The sequence below is a fragment of the Ranitomeya imitator genome, chromosome 2 (genome assembly GCF_032444005.1).
Source record: "Ranitomeya imitator isolate aRanImi1 chromosome 2, aRanImi1.pri, whole genome shotgun sequence".
In the NCBI taxonomy this organism is placed as follows: domain Eukaryota; kingdom Metazoa; phylum Chordata; class Amphibia; order Anura; family Dendrobatidae; genus Ranitomeya; species Ranitomeya imitator.
In genome coordinates, this window is record NC_091283.1 from 391,568,443 (window position 1) to 391,595,677 (window position 27,235).

The 27,235-nt window shown below is 45.3% G+C and overlaps 1 protein-coding gene across 1 annotated transcript in view; it reads left to right on the forward strand.

Moving 5' to 3' along the window:
- The first annotated feature begins 7,194 nt into the window (after nucleotides 1-7,194).
- Nucleotides 7,195-27,235, forward strand: part of LOC138667021 (gastrula zinc finger protein XlCGF57.1-like) — a 31,798-nt gene continuing 11,757 nt past the window's right edge. The window contains exons 1-6 of the mRNA XM_069755264.1: nucleotides 7,195-7,292; nucleotides 8,875-9,024; nucleotides 9,154-9,333; nucleotides 9,417-9,540; nucleotides 9,624-9,718; nucleotides 11,468-11,558. Of these exons, the coding sequence (XP_069611365.1) occupies nucleotides 8,947-9,024; nucleotides 9,154-9,333; nucleotides 9,417-9,540; nucleotides 9,624-9,718; nucleotides 11,468-11,558 (568 nt within the window). The 5' untranslated portion in view covers nucleotides 7,195-7,292; nucleotides 8,875-8,946. The remainder of the gene's footprint in view (nucleotides 7,293-8,874; nucleotides 9,025-9,153; nucleotides 9,334-9,416; nucleotides 9,541-9,623; nucleotides 9,719-11,467; nucleotides 11,559-27,235) is intronic.

Below are 27,235 nucleotides of genomic sequence, written 5' to 3' on the forward strand. Positions count from 1 at the left end.
AGAAAAGGGAGCGTTCGAGGCCTTGTGTAGCCGGACGACGAACCTGGCTCCACAGCTCCAGACTTAGGTGCAATATTTTTTTCCCCACGACCACCTGATGCTCCACCACTACCACTACCCTCATTACCAGCTGACAATGAACGCCCCCGGCCACGACCTCTTCCACTAGACTTCCTCATTGTTTTAAAAACGTAACCAAACTAACGTTATTTGTTGCAGTCACACAACTTACACGGTGAGCTATAACTTCAGTATGATTTAGCTACCCCTTTACAGGTTGGTGAGACCACAGCGAAAATCAGGCCCAATGTTACACACTCTTTTTTTCGTGGCTGCAAATTAGAGAGATGCCCCACACGCAGGACTGTCACTGAAGCACAAATGTTAATATTAATGTCACACTATTATTTTTTTTTTATTTTTATTTTTTTCAGGAACACTTTAGAAACCCCCCCAAAAAAAAAAAACAGATTTTTGCAGGGAGAATTTAGAAAACAAATGTAACAAACTATATGCTTTCTATGGGCCACTGAGTGAGAGATGACGCACACAGGAATCAGGAGTGGCACACAAGCCCAGAGGCCAATATTTTTCTACCAATGATTGATGGAGTTATTTTCTCTGGTAGATTTTGGAACCCAAATCAAGGAAAAAAAATATAGGCTTTCTATGGACCACAATTGGAGAGAGAGAGAGAGAGAGAGAGAGAGATGGCACACCCAGGAGTCAAGACTGGCACACAAGCAGAAAGGCCAATATTAATCTCCCACTGTTTTTTTGTTTGTTTTTTTTTTTTTTTTCAGGGAGACTTTAGAAAAAAAAATAATAAAAAAAATATGATTTTATCAGGAAGAATTTAGAAACCAAATAAAATAAAATTATTTTTTCAGGGAGAATTTATAAAACAAATAAAAACAAAAATAGGCGTTCTATGGCCCACTGACTGAGAGATGACGCACACAGGAGTCAGGAGTGGCACACAAGCCCAGAGGCCAATATTTTTCTACCAATGATTGATGTAGTTATTTTCTCTGGTAGATTTTGGAACCCAAATCAAGGAAAAAAAAATATAGGCTTTCTATGGACCACAATTGGAGAGAGAGAGAGAGAGAGAGAGAGATGGCACACCCAGGAGTCAAGACTGGCACACAAGCAGAAAGGCCAATATTAATCTCCCACTGTTTTTTTTGATTGTTTTTTTTTTTTTTTTTTCAGGGAGACTTTAGAAAAAAAAATATTAAAAAAAATATGATTTTATCAGGAAGAATTTAGAAACCAAATAAAATAAAATGATTTTTTCAGGGAGAATTTATAAAACAAATAAAACCAAAAATAGGCGTTCTATGGCCCACTGACTGAGAGATGACGCACCCAGGAGTCAAGACTGGCACACAAGCAGAAAGGCCAATATTAATCTCCCACTGTTTTTTTTTTTTTTTTTTTTTTTTCAGGGAGACTTTAGAAAAAAAAATAATAAAAAAAATATGATTTTATCAGGAAGAATTTAGAAACCAAATAAAATAAAATGATTTTTTCAGGGAGAATTTAGAAAACAAATAAAACCAAAAATAGGCGTTCTATGGCCCACTGACTGAGAGAGAGAGATGGAACGCTTAGTACTGGCACACAAGCCCAAAGGGCAATATTAATCTCCCTTTTTTTTTCAGGGAGAATTTCTAAAACCCCAAAAAAAAAAAAAATAGGCTTTCTATGGCCCACTATTTGTGAGAGAGATGGGACGCTCAGGACTGGCACAGATGGCACGCTCAGGACTGGCACAGAGGCCAATATTAATCTCCCTTTTTTTCTGGGAGAATTTATAAAACCAAAAAAATATTTAAATAGGCTTTCTATGGCCCACTATTTGTGAGAGAGATGGCACGCTCAGGACTGGCACAGATGGCACGCTCACAACTGGCACACAAGCCCAGAGGCCAATATTAATCTCCCTTTTTTCAGGGAAAATTTATAAAACCAAAAAAAAAATTAAATAGGCTTTCTATGGCCCACTATTTGTGAGAGAGATGGCACGCTCAGGACTGGCACAGATGGCACGCTCACAACTGGCACACAAGCCCAGAGGCCAATATTAATCTCCCTTTTTTCAGGGAAAATTTATAAAACAAAAAAAAAAATTAAATAGGCTTTCTATGGCCCACTATTTGTGAGAGAGATGGCACGCTCAGGACTGGCACAGATGGCACGCTCACAACTGGCACACAAGCCCAGAGGCCAATATTAATCTCCCTTTTTTCAGGGAACATTTATAAAACCAAAAAAAAAATTAAATAGGCTTTCTATGGCCCACTATTTGTGAGAGAGATGGCACGCTCAGGACTGGCACAGATGGCACGCTCACAACTGGCACACAAGCCCAGAGGCCAATATTAATCTCCCTTTTTTCAGGGAAAATTTATAAAACAAAAAAAAAAATTAAATAGGCTTTCTATGGCCCACTATTTGTGAGAGAGATGGCACGCTCAGGACTGGCACAGATGGCACGCTCACAACTGGCACACAAGCCCAGAGGCCAATATTAATCTCCCTTTTTTTCAGGGAGAATTTATAAAACCAAAAAAAAAATTAAATAGGCTTTCTATGGCCCACTATTTGTGAGAGAGATGGCACGCTCAGGGCTGGCACAGATGGCACGCTCAGGACTGGCACACAAGCCCAGAGGCCAATATTAATCTCCCTTTTTTTCAGGGAGAATTTATAAAACCCCAAAAAAAATAAAATAGGCTTTCTATGGCCCACTATTTGTGAGAGAGATGGCACACTCAGGACTGGCACACAAGCCCAAAGGCCAATATTAATCTCCCACTGTATTTTTATCAGGGAGAATTTATACACCCCACAAAAAAAAATACAGAAAAATGAAAAGGCTTTCTATGGCCCACTATGTGAGAGAGATGGCACACACAGGGATGGCACTCTAGCAGAAATGCCAAATTGCCAATCTTAATCTCCCACCAAAAAAAAAAAAAAAAAAAAAAACAGGGAATGTCCTACAATTACTATCTCCCTGCCTGCAGTAATCTCAGCCAGGTATGGCAGGCAGCTACTATCTCCCTGCCTGCAGTAATCTCAGCCAGGTATGGCAGGCAGCAATAAGGAGTGGACTGATGCACAAATGAAATAAAAAGTGTGGACAAACAAAAAAGATAGCTGTGCAGAAAGGAAGGAACAAGAGGATTTGTGCTTTGAAAAAAGCAGTTGGTTTGCACAGCGGCGTAGACACAGCAATGCAGCTATCAGGGAGCCTTCTAGGGCAGCCCAATGAGCTACAGCGCTGAGGGGAAAAAAAAAAAAAAAAAAACTTCCACTGTCCCTGCACACCGAGGGTGGTGTTGGACAGTGCAAATCGCTGCAGCACAAGCGGTTTTGTGGTTAATGGACCCTGCCTAACGCTATCCCTGCTTCTGACAAAGCGGCAGCAACCTCTCCCTAAGCTCAGATCAGCAGCAGTAAGATGGCGGTCGGCGGGAACGCCTCTTTATAGCCCCTGTGACGTCGCAGACAGCAAGCCAATCACTGCAATGCCCTTCTCTAAGATGGTGGGGACCAGGACCTATGTCATCACGCTGCTCACACTCTGCGTTTACCTTCATTGGCTGAGAAATGGCGCTTTTCGCGTCATTGAAACGCGACTTTGGCGCGAAAGTCGCGTACCGCATGGCCGACCCCGCACAGGGGTCGGATCGGGTTTCATGAAACCCCGACTTAGCCAAAAGTCGGCGACTTTTGAAAATGTTCGACCCGTTTCGCTCAACCCTAATAATAAGTTCATGCTCAAAACCTATAACTCTGCCCTTTATCTGGCCAAACAATCCTACTTCACCACCCTCATCACCTCACTATCCAACAACCCAAAATGACTTTTTGAAACCTTAAACTCCATCCTGAAACCTAAGGTACAGGTGCCCAACACCAATCTCAGTGGTGAGGATCTGGCCACTTATTTCCTAGAAAAAATCAACTACATCCATCAGAATATCTCAGCCCAATCTTCTCAGTGCCTGGATCCCCTTCCCTGAAGCACCTCAAGCTCACTAGACATCTTTGAACCTGTTTTAGAAGAAGTTTACAAGCTCCTCACTTCTTCTCGACCTACAACCTGCAACAGTGACCCCATTCCTTCACATCTCCTGCAGTCTCTCTCACCAGTGGTCACCACTCACCTGACTAAAATATTTAACCTCTCTTTCTTCAGGTATCTTTCCCTCCTCATTTAAACATGCCATCATAACCCCTTTACTTAAAAAGCCATCTCTGGACCAGAACTGCACTGCTAACTACAGACCTGTCTCTAACCTTTCCTTCATCTCTAAACTCCTGGAACGCTTGGTCCACTCCCATCTAATCCGCTTTCTCTCGGATAACTCTTTTCTCGACCCCTTACAATCTGCTTTCCGCTCTTTACACTCCACTGAAACTGCCCTCACTAAAGTCTATAATGATCTAATAACAGCTAAATCCAAAGGTCATTGCTCTCTGCTGATTCTCCTGGATCTATCTGCCGCATTTGACACTGTGGATAACCAGCTCCTTCTCACTATGCTCAGCTCCATAGGCCTCAAGGACACAGTCCTCTCCTGGTTCTCCTCCTACCTCTCTGACCGCTCCTTCACTGTATCTTTTGCCGGCTCCTCTTCCTCTCCTCGTCCCCTTACTATCGGGGTTCCGCAGGGCTCAGTCCTAGGCCCCCTCCTCTTCTCTTTATACACGGCCCCTATTGGACAAACAATCAGCAGATTTGGGTTCCAGTAAAATCTCTATGCTGACGACACCCAATTATACACTTCTTCCCCCGACATCACCCTTACCTTAATTCAAAATACCAAGGATTGTCTATCTGCTGTCTCTAACATCATGCCCTCCCTCTATCTGAAACTAAATCTCTCCAAAACGGAACTACTTGTGTTTCTCCCTTCTACTAACCTCACTCTACCCAACATCGAAATTACCCTGGAGGGTTCAACCATAACTCCTAAGCAGCATGCCCACTGTCTTGGGGTCATATTCAACACCGAACTTTCCTTTACTCCCTATATGTGATCACTCACTCGCTCTTGTCACCTGCATCTTAAAAACATCTCCAGAATCCGACCTTTTCTCACCTTTGAAACTGCTATGGCCGGGTTCATATTGCGTTAACAGCAGCCCGTTCAATACATACGTTAACGGGCTGCTGTTAACGCAAGTGCAGATGTGTCATCACGCTAGCGCAGATAGAGCTAGCAGATGCTCTATCTGCGCTAGCGGTGACAGACCCAGAAAAGCTGCAGCCCGCGTCCCAGGGTCCGTCACTCAATGATGGCACATCGCTAGCGCACGCCCATTGTGGGCGTGCGCTAGCGATGCGTCCGACATAGGACATAATGGCGGCGTTAACGGACTGTGTTACATCACGTTATACCACGGTGTAACGTAGTCCATCTAATGGACGCCACAGACGCAGTGTGAACCCAGCCTAAGACTCTTACTGTCGCTCTTATTCATTCTCGTCTGGACTACTGCAACTCTCTTCTGATCGGTCTCCCTCTTACCAAACTTTCTCCTCTCCAGTCCATCTTGAATGCAGCAGCCAGAGTCATATTTCTGTCCTCTGTCCAGCTGCTTCACCGATGCCTCCATCTTGTGCCAGTCATTACACTGGCTACCCATTCGCTACAGGGTCCAGTATAAACTGATCTCTCTCACCCACAAACGTCTCCACAGCTCTGCACCTCCTTATATCTCCTCTCTCATCTCTGTCTATCGCCCTACACGTGCCCTCCATTCTACAAATGACCTAAAGGTACCTTCACACATAACGATATCGTTAACGATATCGTTGCTTTTTGTGACGTAGCAACGATATCGTTAAGGAAATCGTTATGTGTGACAGCGACCAACGATCAGGCCCCTGCTGGGAGATCGTTGGTCGCTGAACAAAGTCCAGAACTTTATTTCGTCGCTGGATCTCCCGTGGACATCGCTGGATCGGCGTGTGTGACACCTATCCAGCGATGTCTTCACTGGTAACCAGGGTAAACATCGGGTAACTAAGCGCAGGGCCGCGCTTAGTAACCCAATGTTTACCCTGGTTACCAGCGTAAAAGTAAAAAAAAACAAACACTACATACTTACCTACCGCTGTCTGTCCCCGGCGCTGTGCTCTGCACTCCTCCTGTACTGGCTGTGAGCGTCGGTCAGCCGGAAAGCAGAGCGGTGACGTCACCGCTCTGCTTTCCGGCCGCTGTGCTCACAGCCAGTACAGGAGGAGTGCAGAGCACAGCGCCGGGGACAGACAGCGGTAGGTAAGTATGCAGTGTTTTTTTTTTTTTACTTTTACGCTGGTAACAAGGGTAAACATCGGGTTACTAAGCGCGGCCCTGCGCTTAGTAACCCGATGTTTACCCTGGTTACCCGGGGACTTCGGGATCGTTGGTCGCTGGAGAGCTATCTGTGTGACAGCTCTCCAGCGACCACACAGCGACGCTGCAGCGATCCGGATCGTTGTCGGTATCGCTGCAGCGTCGCTTAATGTGAAGGGGCCTTAAGACTAACATCCCCCGAAATCTGAACCTCGCATCTCCGTCTCCAAGACTTCTCTCATGGTGCGCCAGCTCTCTGGAATGCACTTCCCCAGACGATCAGACTGATACCTAGCCCCGACCTATTCAAGCGCGCTTTGAAAACCCATCTCTTCAAACAAGCCTACCACATCAACTACTCAGTAAACTAACTTTGCCCTGATCCCTCCTTCCAAATATTATCTGCATTTGAATCTGCTCCCTACTATTCATCTGTCTCCACACCCTCCATGCACACGATAACTGCACTTGATACTCGACTATTGCACTTAAACACACGAGCTGATGACCGGATCATGCAGCTTCATATGAAAATCCCTATTTATTATAATTGCCGGACCTGAAATAACAAGCACTTTTCACCTATTGTGTCCCCCCATTTCCTTGTAGATTGTAAGCTTGCGAGCAGGGACCTCACCCCTAATGTCACTGTTTAAATTGTCTTAGCCCATACCGAATTTATTGTCTGTACATGTCCCCGCTTAATTGTAAAGTGCTGCGGAATATGTTGGCGCTATATAAATAAAAATCATTATTATTATTATTATTAATAATATTCTTTGACCCTTTGGAGTCCTGCTTCCAGGACCTGTGATGATGTCACAGTCATGTGATCAGTCACATGGGGGAGAAGCAGGATGAGGGCTTGGAAGTGAAGGGTTTTCTGTGCAGGAAGCTGCGACATGTAAGAGCTGAGGGGAGAAGTCTGCACTGGTGAGCGGTAATGGGGGAGCGGGGACTGTGTGATAGAGGGGACAGGACTCAGTCCTGGGGGGCACCGGGACTCTGCACATTAGGGTACAGCCGGCTCCACATGTAAGAGCTGAGGGGAGAAGTCTGCACTGGTGAGCGGTAATGGGGGAGCAGGGACTGTGTGATAGAGGGGACAGGACTCAGTCCTGGGGGGCACCGGGACTCTGCACATTAGGGTACAGCCGGCTCCACATGTAAGAGCTGGAGGGAGAAGTCTGCACTGGTGAGCGGTAATGGGGGGGCAGGGACTGTGTGATAGACGGGACAGGACTCAGTCCTGGGGGGCACCGGGACTCTGCACATTAGGGTACAGCCGGCTCCACATGTAAGAGCTGAAGGGAGAAGTCTGCACTGGTGAGCGGTAATGGGGGAGCAGGACTGTGTGATAGAGGGGACAGGACTCAGTCCTGGGGGGCACCGGGACTCTGCACATTAGGGTACAGCCGGCTCCACATGTAAGAGCTGAAGGGAGAAGTCTGCACTGGTGAGCGGTAATGGGGGAGCAGGGACTGTGTGATAGAGGGGACAGGACTCAGTCCTGGGGGGCACCGGGACTCTGCACATTAGGGTACAGCCGGCTCCACATGTAAGAGCTGAAGGGAGAAGTCTGCACTGGTGAGCGGTAATGGGGGGCAGGGACTGTGTGATAGAGGGGACAGGACTCAGTCCTGGGGGGCACCGGGACTCTGCACATTAGGGTACAGCCGGCTCCACATGTAAGAGCTGAGGGGAGAAGTCTGCACTGGTGAGCGGTAATGGGGGAGCAGGGACTGTGTGATAGAGGGGACAGGACTCAGTCCTGGGGGAGCACCACGATTCTGCACATTAGGGTACAGCCGGCTCCACATGTAAGAGCTGAAGGGAGAAGTCTGCACTGGTGAGCGGTAATGGGGGAGCAGGGACTGTGTGATAGAGGGGACAGGACTCAGTCCTGGGGGAGCACCACGATTCTGCACATTAGGGTACAGCCGGCTACAGTGAAGCAAAGCAGGCACGCATGTGCGAGATCTGAGAGGCAGAGAAGTAAGTAATAGGATACAAAGGTGGGCCAGACAGGTGAAAGAGGCGTGTTTTTCTGGGCACAGCGCCGCTCTCTTTTTTCCATTCCTCAGTTGTCACGGACGCCTGCAGCTTGCTTCACTTACACCTTCCCGGTGAGGTGCCCCCTCACCTCATGATCAGGACCGCTCCCCCCACCATATGTGGTGACCGCAGGTTGCTCCATACCCGCTCTAAAAGATGACACTGGCGTATAAGACGACCCCAGACTTTTGAGAAGATTTTCAGGGGTTAGAAAGTCGTCTTATACACCGGAAAATACGATATTTGAGTACAGCCAAGAAAAGGTGCAAAATTACTATATATGGTTGTATAGAAATGGTACATAAAAGACAAGTAGTTTAAAAATAAGGGAAACACTAGAGAGCGACAAACAGCAGGACGGGGCCATGACGAGATGTAATGATCATGTAAAGCCGGTAACCGCTCCGGAGATTTCTTACATGGGAAATTTATGTTCCATCGTGATCTTCTCCCCATTCAGGTTCCTACAATATCGGATCCTCTCAGTGGAGATCTTCTATATAAGAGAATTCTCCTGAGTGACCCTACAAGGATGGATAGGGACAGGGACAAGATGGCGGAGAGGATATTACACCTCACCCTAGAGATCCTCTTCCGGCTTACTGGAGAGGTGAGAGATTCTGATGACGTCACATTACATCATTCTTATCTATGGGAATAACAGATGGACAGAACTGGAGAGGTGAGGACTCTGGAAATGTCTGTAGTGAGATTTATGAATGTGTCTCTCCATAACCAGGATTACACAGTAGTGAAGAAGACCTCTAGTGAGCGCTGTCAGGACCCTGTGTCTGAGGGATGGGGAAGACCCCTGAGCCCAATCACGGGGCCCCCACCTCACCCCCTGATACATGAGGACATCAATGACCAGAAGTTCCTAGAACTCACCTACAAGATGATTGAGCTGCTGACTGGAGAGGTGACACTGCTGGGAATGCTGGGACATTATACAGTAACGCTATGAAGGGATTGGGGTGATGACTGTATCATTCTATGTGTCAGGTTCCTATAAGGTGTCAGGATGTCACCGTCTATTTCTCCATGGAGGAGTGGGAGTATTTAGAAGGACACAAAGATCTGTACAAGGACGTCATGATGGAGGTTCCCCAGCCCCTCACATCACCAGGTAATAGACAGGACTAAATACACACGGCCTATAATTATCTGTATGTAAAGAATAAATTCAGTCCCTGTATGTGTTTCCTCCAGTTCTATCCAGTGAGATGACAACACCAGAGAGATGTCCCCGTCCTCTTCTTCCACAGGACTGTAAACACGATCACAATGTTCCTCAGGATCTTCAGGTAGATGGATAGAAGGTGTTAAGAGATCTCCCCTATGATGTGTAAATGCTTGTGCAGGTCTTGTGTTTAGTCTTGTTTTATCAATCAGTGTAAGGAAACAGTCAAACTGCTGTATAAGGCCGGTTTCACACTTGCGTTCCCCTGATGTGCAGCGGGCTGCAGACTTCCTCCGTGAAGCCCCACCCTCGGCCACACCTCCGCTGTTATCTCCGCCTACATCTGTATGCAGCCCGCATGCGACCTGCGTACCTATATTTAACATTAGGTACGCAGGTCGTGTGGCTGTATGCGGATGGTGCCGCATGCGTCATTTTGACGATGCGTAAAAAAAAATTGCTGCATGGCTGCGTCTCCGCTGGTCGCGTACCTAATGTTAAATATAAGTACGCAGGTCGCATACGGGGAGGTGCGGCCGAGGGCGGGGCTTCACGGAGGAAGTCCGCAGCCCGCCGCACATCAGGGGAACGCTAGTGTGAAACTAGTCTAACTCGGACGGTGATTGCACCACAATCCCTGTGCTGGTCAGTGGCTGTCCCTACCCGAGCATGACAGCATGTATTTCTATGCAACTATGACACTCGGGCCACACAACTAATATCATGCATCAAGTGCCAACTATAAACAATAGCATAACCTTGCTCTACAGAGCCCTACATAGGAAACATGCACAAGGCCTATCTCCCTGTAACTCTCATTTTCAAGTGCAGGGCTAATCATCTGTAACTCTTCTTTTTCCCAGCTGCAGGTCTGACCCTCTGTAACTCTCTCCTCTCCAGTGGCAGGGCTGACCCTCTTTAACTCTCTCCTCTTCAACTTCTCTGTCTAGCTGCAGGACTGACCCACTGGAACTCTTCCCTACCCAGCTACCTACAGCCCATAACCATCACATAAAAGTGACTATAATAAACTATAACATTAACCATATAGTTACAGTAGTACTCATGAGTGTTCTGTAATTACAGTATATCCTGCAGCATCACAAATATACCTTTATGTCATATAGCAATTCGCTTCAGGAGGTGCCAGGATCTTCCTTTCATTTACACCAGTATGACAGTTAGTTTTCCTTGTTTTCCTGCCTTCACAGTCCTCACATCTTAACCCTATAAAACATCTCTGGGACGAGGTAGAATTGGTTGTTGAGAGCATCTCAGCACCTTCATCTAATTTGTGGCAACTGCAAGAACCAATCCTGTTGGCATGGGCCAGTGTTCCTGGGGAACAATCTGGGGTGCAATCTATGACATGATCAATATCTGAGGTTCTCAATAGCAAAGAAGATCCTATGTGATACTAGATGGGTGTCTCTAGTAATGTGGCCATTCAGTGTATGTTTCATACCTGGTGAAGATGACAGGGTAAAGGTGATCATATACAATAGATGTCTGGATCTTCTCAAACGTCTTCATTAGTGATGAGCGAATATACTCGTTACTCGAGATTTCTCGAGCACGCTCGGGTGTCCTCTGAGTATTTTTTAGGGCTCGGAGATTTTGTTTTCTTCGCTGCAGCTGAATGATTTACATCTCTTAGCCAGCTTGATTACATGTGGCTATTCCCTAGTAACCAGGCAACCCCCACATGTGATAACAGATGTAAATCATTCAGCCGCGGCGAAGAAAACTAAATCTCCAAGCACTAAAAAATACTGGGAGGACCCCCGAGCGTGCTTGAGAAATTTCAAGTAACAAGTATATTCGCTCATCACTAGTCTTCATCTGTCAGTGACTTGTACAATCTTTGTTTCAGGGTGAAGATCTGCCCCATATTAATACTACAGAGACATATGTGAGGGGTGATGAGCGGTGTAAAGAGGAGATTCCTACAGATAACCGCACAGGTGAGTAGTGACCACTAAATGCAGAGAAGTCACAGGTTCTAATCATCCATTTTGAGTCTCCCCTTTTCCTCATAGATTATAAGCTTGCGAGCACGGCCCTCATTCCTCTTGGTATCTGTTGATTTATGTGATTATTGTTATGCTGTAATGTCTTTGTTGTCTATACAAGTCCCCACTAAAATGTAAAGTGCAGCTGCACCGTGGCACGAAGGTGGAGGGGGGCCCTTGCAGGCAGAAGTATACGCATCTGCTATGGAGCCCCTTAGGCCGGCGTCACACTAGGCGTATGAAAATACGGTCCGTTTTTTACAGCCGTAATACGCAGAAATGTTCCCAAAATAGTGATCCGCATCTCCTCCGTAGGCAGGGTGTGGCAGCGTATTTTGTGCATGTCATCCTCCGTATGGCATCCGTACTGCGAGATTTTCTCGTCGGTTTGCAAAAACAGACATAGAATGGATCCATGGGCTCAAATATTCGTTAAAACATATATACTGTCTACATTATAATTATATATATAATGTCAGTGAGACACATACAGTGTGTGTATGTATGTACTGTATGTGTATATATATATATATATATATATATATATATATATATTTATAATTCATACAGCGCTAGATAGCAGAAAAGCCAGTAATAGCAAGGTGGCATTAACCCTTCATTACTCCATATCCCACCGCTACATGGGAATGGGAAGAGAGTGACCAAGTGCCAGAATAGGCACATCTTCCAGATGTGCCTTTTCTGGGGTGGCTGGGGGCAGATGTTTTTAGCCAAAGGGGGGCCAATAACCATGGACCCTCTCCAGGCTATTAATATCTGCCCTCAGTCACTGGCTTTACTCCTCTGGCGGAGAAAATTGTGCGGGAGCCCACACCAGTTTTTTCCATGATTTAACCCTTTATTTTAACAGCTAGAGCCCCCAAAGTTTGCACATACAAACTACTAACATTAGTAGTGAGGAATATGCAAAAAAAAAAGGAATATGAAAAGGTTTGCTGTATGTAAACCATGTCTCATATCATGTCAGGCTTGGAAAGGAGATAGCAAAAGCCAGCAATTGAATTACCGGCTTTTCTGCTATCTAGTGCTGTATGAAATATATATATATATATATATATATATATATATATATATATATATATATATATATTCCCCTATACTGTGTGTAGACATTTATTTTAGCTATTTTACTCTAACCTGTCAGTGTGATTTTACTGTACACCGCACTGAATTGCCGGCTTTTCTAGAGAACACCGCTGCGTATTTCTCGCAAGTCACACTGTTGCTCCGTGTGTAATCCATATTTTTCTCGCCCCCATTGACTTTCATTGGTGGATTTTTTGCGCAATACTCTGACAAACGCAGCATGCTGCGATTTTCTACGGCCGTACAACACCGTATAATATGGATGCGTAAAATACGGCAGATAGGAGCTGCCCCATAGAAAATCATTGGTCCGTGTGCAATGCGTATTTTCTGCCTCTCTCATACGTCCGTAAAACTCGCTAGTGTGACGCCGGCCTTAGTCAGAGACCCCAGTGCTCCATGAGACCGGGCCCCTCCCACTCTCACCTGTAATCATTCAGGTACACCAAGTTGGATAGAGGGCACTGAAAAGGGGGCGTGTCATGCAAGAAGAGAGACTCTAGCCAATGAAAGCGCTTACTGGCTCTGGCTTCCTGTATGGCGCCCCCAATGGTGAGTTAGGAGGCCCGGGCTGCACATGGACATTAGTGGAGGAAAAGCAGGACTAATTGCAGTGCGTCTTCTGCTCTCTTCACTGTTGCCTTCCCAGCAGCATCACTTTAGGCCGGTTTCACACGTCAGTGGCTGCGGTACGTGAGGTGACAGTTTCCTCACGTACCGGAGCCACTGACACATGTAGACACATTAAAATCAATGCATCTGTGCAGATGTCATTGATTTTTTGCGGACCGTTTCTCCGTGTGCCAAACACGGAGACATGTCAGTGTTCGTGGGAGCGCACGGATTACACGGACCCATTAAAATCAATGGGTCCGTGTAAAACACGTACCGCACACGGACGTTGTCCGTGTGCAGTCCGTGTGCGGTGCAGGAGACAGCGCTACTGTAAGCACTGTCCCCCCCACTGGTGCTGAAGCCGCGATTCATATCTTCCCTGCAGCAGCGTTTGCTGTAGAGAAGATATGAATAATCATGTTTAAAATAATGCTCCATGTGCCCACCCCTCTCCCACCCCATGTGCCCTCACATGGCCAAATTGACGGAAAAATAAAAAAGTTATGGCTCTGGGAAGGAGGGGAGTAAAAAACGAACACGGAAAAACAAAAAATCCCAAGGTCATGAAGGGGTTAAAATACTCACCTGGCTCCCTCGTTGGCTGGCGCTGCTTCCTGTCCTCGCCGCACCTTCTACTGTATGAGCGGTCACGTGGGGCCGCCCATTAAAGTCATGAATATGCGGCTCCACCTCCCATAGGGGTGGAGCCGCATATTCATTACTGATAGGTAATTACTGTCAGGGGATCTGACCTCGGACGGTATAGTACGTCCGAGGTCAGAAAGGGGTTAATAACAGCGGGGGGGGGGGCCGCACAGGGGGTTGTAGGGGGTTGGGCACATGGAGCTTTATTTTAAACACGATTATTCATATCTTCTCTACAGCAAACGCTGCTGCAGGGAAAATATGAATCGCGGCTTCAGCACCAGATGCAGGGGACAGCGCTAAACTTTAGCGCTGTCTCCCGCACGGTGCGTGTGGTACCCAGTGGGCACACGTGTGATGTGCCACAGAAACGCACCAGCACACGGACACGGATAATTCCGGTACCGATTTTTCCGGTGCCGGAATTATCTGGACGTGTGAGACTGGCCTTAGAGTCCGGGGAGGACGGCTCACTGCACTGCACTGCACTGTGTCCTCCACACTGGTTTGTGCAGCCCTCTCCACCTGATCTATAAATGATGTGGCAGACCACCTCCATGGCTGGACATCTGATATAGAAGATTAGTATGTGTGTTTGTGTGCATATATGCATGGGTGTATACAGTGGGGCAAAAAAGTATTTAGTCAGTCAGCAATAGTGCAAGTTCCACCACTTAAAAAGATGAGAGGCGTCTGTAATTTACATCATAGGTAGACCTCAACTATGGGAGACAAACTGAGGGAAAAAAATCCAGAAAATCACATTGTCTGTTTTTTTATCATTTTTTTTGCATTTTATGGTGGAAAATAAGTATTTGGTCAGAAACAAACAATCAAGATTTCTGGCTCTCACAGACCTGTAACTTCTTCTTTAAGAGTCTCCTCTTTCCTCCACTCATTACCTGTAGTAATGGCACCTGTTTAAACTTGTTATCAGTATAAAAAGACACCTGTGCACACCCTCAAACAGTCTGACTCCAAACTCCACTATGGTGAAGACCAAAGAGCTGTCAAAGGACACCAGAAACAAAATTGTAGCCCTGCACCAGGCTGGGAAGACTGAATCTGCAATAGCCAACCAGCTTGGAGTGAAGAAATCAACAGTGGGAGCAATAATTAGAAAATGGAAGACATACAAGACCACTGATAATCTCCCTCGATCTGGGGCTCCACGCAAAATCCCACCCCGTGGGGTCAGAATGATCACAAGGACGGTGAGCAAAAATCCCAGAACCACGCGGGGGGACCTAGTGAATGAACTGCAGAGAGCTGGGACCAATGTAACAAGGCCTACCATAAGTAACACACTACGCCACCATGGACTCAGATCCTGCAGTGCCAGACGTGTCCCACTGCTTAAGCCAGTACATGTCCGGGCCCGTCTGAAGTTTGCTAGAGAGCATTTGGATGATCCAGAGGAGTTTTGGGAGAATGTCCTATGGTCTGATGAAACCAAACTGGAACTGTTTGGTAGAAACACAACTTGTCGTGTTTGGAGGAATAAGAATACTGAGTTGCATCCATCAAACACCATACCTACTGTAAAGCATGGTGGTGGAAACATCATGCTTTGGGGCTGTTTCTCTGCAAAGGGGCCAGGACGACTGATCCGGGTACATGAAAGAATGATTGGGGCCATGTATCATGAGATTTTGAGTGCAAACCTCCTTCCATCAGCAAGGGCATTGAAGATGAAACGTGGCTGGGTCTTTCAACATGACAATGATCCAAAGCACACCGCCAGGGCAACGAAGGAGTGGCTTCGTAAGAAGCATTTCAAGGTCCTGGAGTGGCCTAGCCAGTCTCCAGATCTCAACCCTATAGAAAACCTTTGGAGAGAGTTGAAAGTCCGTGTTGCCAAGCGAAAAGCCAAAAACATCACTGCTCTAGAGGAGATCTGCATGGAGGAATGGGCCAACATACCAACAACAGTGTGTGGCAACCTTGTGAAGACTTACAGAAAACGTTTGACCTCTGTCATTGCCAACAAAGGATATATTACAAAGTATTGAGATGAAATTTTGTTTCTGACCAAATACTTATTTTCCACCATAAAATGCAAATAAAATGTTAAAAAAACAGACAATGTGATTTTCTGGATTTTTTTTTCTCAGTTTGTCTCCCATAGTTGAGGTCTACCTATGATGTAAATTACAGACGCCTCTCATCTTTTTAAGTGGTGGAACTTGCACTATTGCTGACTGACTAAATACTTTTTTGCCCCACTGTATATGTATGTGTATCTGTGTATGCATGTATATATGCGTGTGTATCTGTGTGTATTTAATGTGTGTGTATGTATATGAATGCATGTGGGCATATTTGTTTCCGGTTCATGTATGATACTGAAATTGTAAGGAATAGGAGAATGGACCTGGCTCTTTAAGGCTATGTGCCCACATTGCCGATTTCGGTGCTGATTTTTCCGCTCAGTTTTTGAAAAATCCTCAAGTAAAACGCACTGCTTTTTACCTGCGGATTACCCTTGGATTTATTGCGAATTTCCAGCGTTTTTGTGCGGATTTCACCTGCGGTTTTACACCTGCGGATTCCAATTATGGAACAGGTGTAAAACGCTGTGGAATCCGCACAAAGAATTGACATACTGCAGAAAATAAACCTCAGCATTTCCGCGCTGTGTTTTCCGCAGCATGTGCACTGCGGATTTTGTTTTCCATAGGTTTATATGGTACTGTACACCGGATGCAAAACTGCTGCCGATCTGCAGGGCCAAATCCGCTGCGGATCCGCAGGCAAATCCACAACGTGTGAACATACCCTAAGGCTATGTTCACACGGTGCGGTTTTTGCTGCGGATCCGCAGCGGATTTGATGCTGCGGATCCGCAGCCATTTTCCATGTGGTGTACAGTACAATGTAACCCTATGGAAAACAAAACCTGCTGTGCACATGATCCTGAATTTCCCTTAAAAAACCGCACGGAAACGCTGCGGAAAAAAAGAAGTACCATGTCAATTCTTTCTGCCGATTCCGCAGCGGTTTTCAGCCTGCACCAATAGGAAAGTGCAGTTGAAAACCCGCAGAGGAATCCGCAGAAGAAAACGCATGAAAATCCGCAGTGAAAACCGCATTGATTTTGCACTGCGGATTTTCAAAAACAGCTGCGGAAAAATCCGCAGGGAAATCAGGAACGTGTGAACATACCCTAAAGGTTTATTGACAACATAATCACGTTATAACCAGGATCATGGTTAACTTGCTTATCACTGGGGGTCCGACTGCTGAGCTCCCCAGACATTCTGAGAACAGGTGTCTGCAATCTCATCCTGAATGGAGCAAAGTTTTGAATGCTCGGCCTCTGCTCTCTCCATTTTCTATAGCGCTGCTGAGCGCTACGCGGCTATTTCCATCAGTTCTATAGACATTGAACAGAGCAGAAGTCAAGCATGCACAACTCCTCCAATCCATTCATGACAGAGCTGCAGAGTCCTGTTGTCAGGATTACTTGGGGTCCCAGTGGCCAGTCCCCCAACAAGCAGTAAGTTTTCTCTTATCATTGAGATCGGGGGTAACTTGGCTTTTTGGGGGAATAACCCTTTAAGACCAAGTGGCCTCTGTCCAGCGTATTCACATTCATATGTTAAACAGTTGCTTCCTATAGATGCGATACAGACAGTGGTTTGTGACATCCACTGTAAAAAAAAAAAATAATGTCAATATTTTAAGTACGTCTTTAAAAGAGATGACCAAATATATTTGAAAAATATCCGCCAAAAACAAATTCGGCATGAATATGGCACATTCGGATTCGTGAAACGCAAACAAATTTTTATAAAATCAGAAAAAAAAAAATCGGTAACATTCGTTAAAAAGTGCTAGAAAATATTTGCGTTGACACTGAGGTATTTTGAGCACTTTGGCTAGGATAGTGATGGTGTATGATGAGCGTGCGGCACGTTTGATAAGGGGAGGGGAGAGCCCAGAGGAGCTTTTTTTATTTTCTAACTTTGCCTAGCCACAGTGTGCACACAATCAGGACACAGGCAGCATCCACAATTTGACAAAAGTTTTGACAAAGAACACCTAGTGTGTTTGAAAGGCGTAGCTGCTATACTCTATTTGGTCATGTAATCTTGCCTCCACAAGTTTTGTCTTATATACAAGCAATAAATTATTCCTTTCGGACTACATGGAAGCTGGAACACTCTCTTTTTTTCTTTAACATCCACAATGTCCAGCACAACGGCTTTTGTCTTTGACTGCTGACATCACATGTCCTTCTCTATACAAAGAGCGGACATCTTTTTTTTTAGCTCCATTTTGTCAATATAACAGCACAGAGAGGCTGCCCCTGATACTGGTCTGGGTGCTGATAGATTTTATTTAGTTAACTAGGCAGTTATTTCTAAAGCCGGGTTCACACTGCGTTACAGCAGCCCGTTCAACACATACGTTAAACGGGCTGCTGGAACGCAAGTGCCGACTTTAGCACATCGCTAGCGCAGATAGAGCATCTGCTAGCTCTATCTGCGCTAGCAGTGACGGTCCCGGAAACGCTGCAGCCCGCGTCTCGGGGTCCGTCACTCAATGACGGCACATGGCTAGCGTACGCCCATTGTGGGCGTGCGCTAGCGATGCATCCAACATTGGAGTCTATGGCGGCGTTACCGGACTACGTTACACCGCGTTATGCCGTGGTGTAACGTAGTCCGTCTAACGGACTGCCATAGTGCAATGTGAACCCAGCCTTAGGCTATGTGCACACGTTCAGTATTTCTTGCAGAAATTTCCTGAGAAAAACCTGAAATTTTCTGCAAGAAATCTGCATGCGTTTTTTTTGCGCGTTTTTTGCGCGTTTTTGGTGTGTTTTTTTTGCGGATTTTTCCGGACATTTCCCAATGCATTATACAGTGGGAAATCCGCAAAAAATCCTCAAAATTAATGAACATGCGGCATTTTTTACCGCAATGCGTTTTTTTCACAGAAAAAAAACGCATCATGTGCACAAAAATTGCGGAATTCATTCTAAATGATGGGATGCATAATGTATGCTTTTTTTTGCGGTTTTATAGTGTTTTTATAGCGAAAAAACGCGAAAAATCTGCAACATGTGCACACACCCTAAATCAGATAGTTTAGATAGCTAATCTCTTGTGTGGCTGTGAAATTGACCTTCCAGCAATCTAGCAGATTTTTTTTTTTCTGCCTACCATTCCTGAGGTCCTCAGACAAAGACAGCAGGGCACATGTCAAAGAAGTGTGTTGTACACTGCTTCTGTTGTGCTCCATGCACCTTTCTAAATCTTATTTTTTCAGTTACTAAATGTCATTCAACAAGGCATTTGTCACCTTGTCATTTAGAGGCGGTGAAATTGATCTGTTCATTTGAGCTGTTGGCCAGTAAGATTTTTTTTCTTTGCAGTTGCTAATGTGATACAGCCCACCATATCTCACCCTGTCATTTAGTGGCGGTGAAATTCATCTTTCTGTACAACTGTTGCACAGTAAAAACAAAAAATTTTGGCAATTGCCAACGGCAATCAGCACACCATATCTCACCTTGTCATTTAGTGGTGGTGAAATTCAGCTGTCTGCAGAGCTGATGCAAATTTTAAAAAATGTTTTTCTCTGTTACAAATGTGATAGAGCACGCCATATTCCACGTTGTCATTTAGTTGTGGTGAAATTGTTCTGTGTGCAGAGCTGTTGCTCCATAAAAAAATCTTTTTCTGTGACAAATGTGATACAGCAGGCTAGATCAGAGTTTGAAATTGTTTGGAGCTTATCTTCTAGGTTACATAGGCCTCATTAACACTAAAAAAAATGCCTTCTTGTATTACTAGCGTGATACAGTAACTGAGATCTCAGTTTAAAATTGTTTGGAGCATATCTTATTTGTCATATAGGCCTCACCCACACTGAAACATTTCTTTCTTCTGTGACTAATGTGATTCAGCACACCATATTTCACCTTGTCATTTAGTGTTGCTCACATTCAGCTGTGTGTAGAGTATAATCTAATTCTTTGTTGCTAATACTGTAATCCTGCCACACTAGCTGGGCAATATGACTGGGAAAAGCGAGGTCATGGTGGAAGGGGGATTAGGCTTGGTGTTCAACATATACATGGGGTAGGTGGTAATGTTAGTGAAAGCATTAGTGAACCAAAAAACGTCACGTCCTATACAAACACAACTGACAACTTCTGTTAATGGACGGGCTACCCACTACCTTTGTTTGGCAGATGCACAGCGGTACGCCTTTTTGATGAGGCCCAGAAAGAGCATGTGCTCCACTAGATGTCAAGCACAGCTTTAAGTGGCCTTTCCTCCTCTTCCTCCACCTTAATATCATGCTCAGTACAGTCCACAGAGGTGGCACCCAAATTAACCTTGCTTCCCCCCCCCCCCCCCCCCATGTCACAACTCTCCAAACGCCCAACTGAAAGTAGAGAATCACAGAAGGGTGAGTTTGCAGAGCTGTTCACACATTCTATGTCATGGGCATCAAAAGTGTACTCCAAAGATTCAGAGTCAAGAGGAGAATATCACCTGCACTGATGTCCCAAATTTTTTAGCTTTGACCAGGGTCAGGACGAAGTTGGGTTCTGAGCAGCATCCTGATCCTCACTACCAGACGTTAACCACCAGGGAGGGGGGTGAACCTGATGAGACTCAGATATCTGAGGCTTACACGGACTGTGCTGTGCTATCAGGGTCGGAAGAGGAGGGTGACTCTTGGGGTGAGAAATGTGATAATACAGAGGATGATGATGAGGTTGTAGATCCCACTTGGCTTTAACACAGAGACATGCAGCTGAGTTGGTCATCTGAGAAGGTGGAAGAGGAGGAAGACGGGGAGGTTACGTTGCGCCGTACGGCACCGACACAGAATGATGCAGCCACGATGAGCCCTGCATCCTTAGCCACAACTGTGGCTATGGCCAGCAGTGTATGCTCGCAGGGACGGCAAGAGTTGCCTAGCCTGTGCCTTTTTTGACACTGCTGAAAAAACTGAGGAAAAAAGTGCAGTAATTTGACTACTACGTGCATGAACCTTCACATGCGCAATCAACATTTCTCATAGACTTGTATTAGCGACGGATGGCTTCACGTTTCATCTGTTTTTCACCAGATCTGTAGAAAATTGTTTTTCCGGCAGCTGGAGCAAACGGACATACTAACATTTTTTGTGTCCTTTGGAAAAACAGACAGAGACGGATCCGGCGCCATCTGGCATTTGGTGGAATGCAAGCCTATGGTGCTGGATCCATCAAATGACGGAATCCGGCAACGGATTCCATTTTTCTAAACTGAGCATGCTCCGATTTTTTTTTTTTTTATGGTATGTGCATTAGTGTTTTTCATTATGGCATCTCTCTCTCTCCCTCTCTCTCTCTCCCCTTCTCCGGATCAGCTAGTCAGATCCGTTGCATCAGTTTTTCACAATTTGCGACGGATCCGTTTTTCTCAAAATTTGACGGATTGAGCCCGATGGCGAAAACTGATGTGTGAAAGTAGCCTTTGAGGTTGAACTCCACCATCTCCAATCTGTTGGCCATGGAAATGCTGCCTTTCCGCCTGGTAGATATAGACGGTTTCCGAAAGCAGTCCCCCAGTACAAGTTACCCATTACTTCTCTAAAAAGCTGTGCCTGACAGCTGTTTCGGGGTTTTTGCACTGCTCCTGATAGCCAGTTTCCTACTCCACACTGATGAGGGGCAAAAACCCCGAAACAGCTGTCTGTGGATGGATACCATGCTTGGCATAGGTGGTTTTCCTTTATTGGATATTTTCCTTTTCCTTTAGTGTTTTTTAGTAGTCTGGGAAATAAATAATTGACATCAGCCATCTCGTTGCCATTTATTGACCAAATAAATAATTTTTCAGGGCCGCTATGTGTGTTCTAGTAGTGTTGCAAATAAATTGACATCAACCATTTCATTGCCATTTATTGGCCAAAGAAATAATTGTATAGGGCCACTGTGTGTTTTCTAGTAGTGCTGCAAATAAATAATTAGCATCGGCCATCTTGTTGCCATTTCTAGGCCAAATAAATAATTTGCGAAGACCGCTGTGTTTTCTAGTAGTGTTGCAAATAAATCTACTCTTCTGCCATCTTTGTCAGTAGTGTTTAGAAAATCCACTTCCAAAAATGAGATCATCAAATAGTGGACGCGGTGGTGTTGATGCAGCTGCTGCTGATGGTGGTGGTGGTGTAGATGATGCATGGAGAGGATGTGGTCATTCTGTACCTGCTGTGTGTCCAAATACAAGACCTTCCTCTGGTGCACACAGGCGACCTGACTTTATGTGTTTTTTCGTAGGCCTGAATACTGCTGCACAGATGGTGAGGTCACAAGATGCTGAAAAAGTGTTGGATTGGATGGCTGAGAGTGGTTTCGGATCCTTTGCATTATCTTCCACCCAGTCCACTGCGGAAAGTGCACAGTTGGCACCTGAGGACCATGGTCATCCGGCTTCCAACTCACCTCCAATCAGTCTGAACCCTAAGTCATAGAGCAATCTTTTCTGCTGTTTGATGACTCCACTGGCTTTGGTTCCGTAGCCCACCTACCTGGCTCTGGTCCAAGAGCAAGAGACTGAGTGCACTGATGCCCAACCACTTTTTTTGTTGGCAGATGAGTACGTGGGTGGGCTAGTGCACATGGTCAGTGGACCACTGCAGGATAAGTCAGATGATGACGAAACTCCGTTGCCAACTGCAGCATCTTTCTACAGTGTGCAGCAGACAGGCAAGGCGGGCAGAGTTGAGGAGTCGGTGGAAGATCATGAGCCTAGCTGGTTTGATGCACATCACTTGCCTGGCGCATGTGCCTAACTTCCTGAAAAAGAGCTTTCTGAAAAACTACACACACCTGTCAGAGCTGCTGCTGCTGAAAGTGTAGGCATTGTGTGCACCTTTTCGGCATTCTCTCTACTGCTCTCCTGTCTGAACAGCAGCATCACTTCTGCCGTTCCGCTCACTGAGTGATATGCGATGTACCAACAAGGTGGAACTCCACCTTGCATATGCTGGAGAGACTGTGCGAGCAGCAGCAGGCAATAGTGGAGTTTCATCTGCAGCACGCACGCCAGAGTCCTTATGCAGAACAAAACCACTTCATCACCAATGAGTGGGCCTCCATGTGGGACATGTGTGCCACCTTGTGCTGCTTTGAATATTCCACCAATGTGGCCAGTAGTTCTTCTTGCAGGAAGACAGTTTCTGACTACGGTACATTATCGGGTGTTCTTCGCTGTTCACTTCCTGAGACAAGACTGCACCTAATCCGACATCTAATGTGGCCGTCTGGACCACAAACAAAAGAAGTCTGGAACCACTAACACTGGCTGTTTGCACAGGGCTAGCCTCAGTTCCTGGAATTTCTTTGGGTTGATGGAATTCAGTGACTTTGGATTCAGGGAGTTTGCAAGGGAAGAATTACTGAATTGCTGTCTGTATTTTATTAATACTTTGTATTTCTTTCTTTCTTTTTTTTATTTAACTTTTCTGTCTGGTGCAATCCCCATTAGGAAATGTGCTCCACTATTGTTAATGCCATCCAGTGCACATCTTGCCACATGTATGCAGTCCTTGAGCAGCCGATCGAGGGTGCATACTGCTGTGCGAGATATGAGCATGTTGTGCATTTGGAAACCCAGATTCTGAATCTAAATGTGCAGCTGGCGACACTGAGATCCATAGACAATATGGAGAGGAGTCTTCTGCTCACTGAGCAGGCGCTCAATGGGATAGATGGGGGGGGGATGGTAGGATGGAGCTGCAGGACGATGAAGTAGCAAGCTGGGTGACAGGAAGCGGGGTAGAGGGAAGAGTGCCAGGGAGGCTAGTCCTGATCTGGAACACCCCAATAAGTTTGCTAAGTTGGCAGATGAGGGGGGTGCCAGTACAGGGGTAGCACTGCTGCAGCCAGGCATGTCCTCTGAAAGCCGGAGGAGTGACTGCTCCAGTAAGGAGGGAAATAGGAGAGCAGGGCAGGCCAGACAGGTGTTGGTAATGAGGGACTCAATTATTAGGGGAACAGATAGGGCAATCTGTCACAAAGACAGGGATCGTCGAACGGTGTGCTGCCTACCTGGTGCTCGAGTCCGACACATCGCTGATCGGGTGGACAGATTACTGGGAGGGGCTGGTGAGGACCCAGCGGTCATGGTGCACATTGGCACAAATGACAAAGTTAGAGGTAGGTGGAAGGTCCTTAAAAATGATTTCAGGGAATTAGGCTTCTAGCTGAAAGCAAGGACCTCCAAAGTGGTATTTTCCTAAATACTGCCTGTGCCACGCCAGAGAGGCAACAGGAGATTAGGGAGGTTAATAAGTGGCTCAAGAATTGGTGTAGGAAGGAGGGGTTTGGGTTCCTGCAGAACTGGGCCGACTTCTCAGTTGGCTACAGGCTCTACGCTAGGGATGGTCTGCACCTCAATGGGGAAGGTGCAGCTGTGCCGGGGGAGAAAATGGCTAGAAGGTTGGAGGAGTGTTTAAACTAGGGATTGGGGGGGGGGGTATTCAATTTATAGGAGGAGAAGATAGTGCAGACAGAGACCTGGGCACAAATAAGGAAGTTGGGGGTGGCGGTGGCATGGGGAGTGGGGTTAGAACAGTTAATAATTTAAGAAAGAATAGAGGTACAGAGAGGAACATCAAGTGCATGTATACTAATGCTAGAAGCCTCGCTAACAAAATGGACGAATTAGAACTAATGTTGTTGGAGCATAATTATGACATGGTGGGGATATCTGAGACATGGCTGGATGAGAGCCATGACTGGGCTGTTAACTTGCAGGGCTATAGCCTGTTCAGAAATAACCGTACAGATAAGCTAGGGGGAGGGGTGTGTCTATATGTAAAATCATCCTTAAAGCCCATCCTGCATGATAATATAGGTGAATTTAATGAAAATGTAGAATCCCTGTGGGTGGAGATAAGGGGAGGGGGAAAAAATAATAAATTACTGATAGGGGTTTGTTATAAATCTCCAAAAATAATAGAAGCAATGGAGAATATCCTCGTAAAGCAAATAGATGAAGCTGCGACTCAAGGGGAAGTCATTATTATGGGGGACTTCAACTACCCTGAATTAGATTGGGGAACAGAAACCTGCAGTTCCAGCAAAGGTAATCGTTTTTTGACAACTATAAGAGACAATTGCCTTTCACAACTGGTTCAGGACCCAACAAGAAAGGGGGCACTGCTAGACCTAATATTAACCAACAGGCCAGACCGCATAGCAAATATAAGGGTTGGGTTCACTTGGGGAATAGCGATCACAAAAAACGGATGAGAGAGGATCTTGGTGCAATTAACTGGGACGATATCCTGAGACATAAAAATACACAAAGGAAATGGGAGACATTTATTAGCATCCTGGATAGGACCTGTGCACAGTATATACCGTATGGGAATAAACATACTAGAAATAGGAGGAAACCAATATGGCTAAATAGAGCTGTAAGGGGCGCAATAAAGGACAAAAAGAAAGCATTTAGAGAATTAAAGGAAGTAGGTAGTGAGGAGGCATTAAATAAATACAGAAAATTAAATAAATTCTGTAAAAAGCAAATCAAGGCAGCAAAGATTGAGACAGAGAGACTCATTGCCAGAGAGAGTAAAAATAATCTCAAAATATTCTTTAACTACGTAAATAGTAAGAAACTAATAAATTATAGTGTTGGCCCCTTAAAAATAGTCTGGGTGAAATGGTGGATGAGGATGAGGAAAAAGCCAATATGCTAAATTACTTTTTTTCATCAGTATTTACAAAAGAAAATCCCATGGCAGACAAAATGACTAGTGATAAAAATTCCCAATTAAATGTCACCTGCTTAACCCAGCAGGAAGTGCGGCGGCGTCTAAAAATCACTAAAATTGACAAATCTCCGGACCCGGATGGGATAAACCCTCGAGTACTGCAGGAATTAAGTACAGTCATTGATAGACCATTATTTTTAATCTTTAAAGATTCCATAATAACAGGGTCTGTACCACAGGACTGGCGTACAGCAAATGTGGTGCCAATATTCAAAAAGGGGACAAAAACTGAACTCGGAAATTATAGGCCAGTAAGCTTAACCTCTACTGTGGGTAAAATCCTGGAGGACAATCTAACGGATGCTATACTGGAGTATCTGAAGAGGAATAACCTCATGACCCAGTATCAGCACGGGTGTACTAGGGACCGTTCATGTCAGACTAATTTGATCAGTTTCTATGAAGAGGTAAGTTCCGGACTGGACCAAGGGAACCCAGTGGATGTATTGTATATGGACTTTTCAAAAGCTTTTGATATGGTGCCACATAAAAGGTTGATACATAAAATGAGAATAATGGGGATAGGGGAAAATATGTGTAAGTGGGTTGAGAGCTGGCTCAGGGATAGGAAACAAAGGGTGGTTATTAATGGAGCACACTCGGACTGGGTAGCGGTTAGCAGTGGGGTACCACAGGGGTCAGTATTGGGGCCTCTTCTTTTTAACATATTTATTAATGACCTAGTAGGGGGCATTCAGAGCAGAATTTCAATATTTGCAGATGACACTAAACTCTGCAGGGTAATCAATACAGAGGAGGACAATTTTATATTACAGGATGATTTATGTAAACTAGAAGCTTGGGCTGATAAATGGCAAATGAGCTTTAATGGGGATAAATGTAAGGTCAGGCACTTGGGTAGAAGTAATAAGATGTATAATTATGTGTTTAATTCTAAAACTCTGGGCAAAACCGTCAATGAAAAAGACCTGGGGGTATGGGTGGATGACAAACTCATATTCAGTGGCCAGTGTCAGGCAGCTGCTACAAAGGCAAATAAAATAATGGGATGCATTAAAAGAGGCATATATGCTCATGAGGAGAACATAATTTTACCTCTATACAAGTCACTAGTTCGACCACACTTAGAATACTGTGCACACTTCTGGTCTCTGGTGTATAAGAAAGACATAGCTGAACTGGAGCGGGTGCAGAGAAGAGCGACCAAGGTTTTTAGAGGACTGGGGGTCTGCAATACCAAGATAGGTTATTACACTTGGGGCTATTTAGTTTGGAAAAACGAAGACTAAGGGGTGATCTTATTTTAATGTATAAATATATGAGGGGACAGTACAAAGACCTTTCTGATGATCTTTTTAATCATAGACCTGAAACAGGGACAAGGGGGCATCCTCTAACAGACGCGGATTCTTTACTGTAAGAGCAGTGAGACTATGGAACTCTCTGCCGTATGATGTTGTAATGAGTGATTCGTTACTTAAATTTAAGAGGGGACTGGATACATTTCT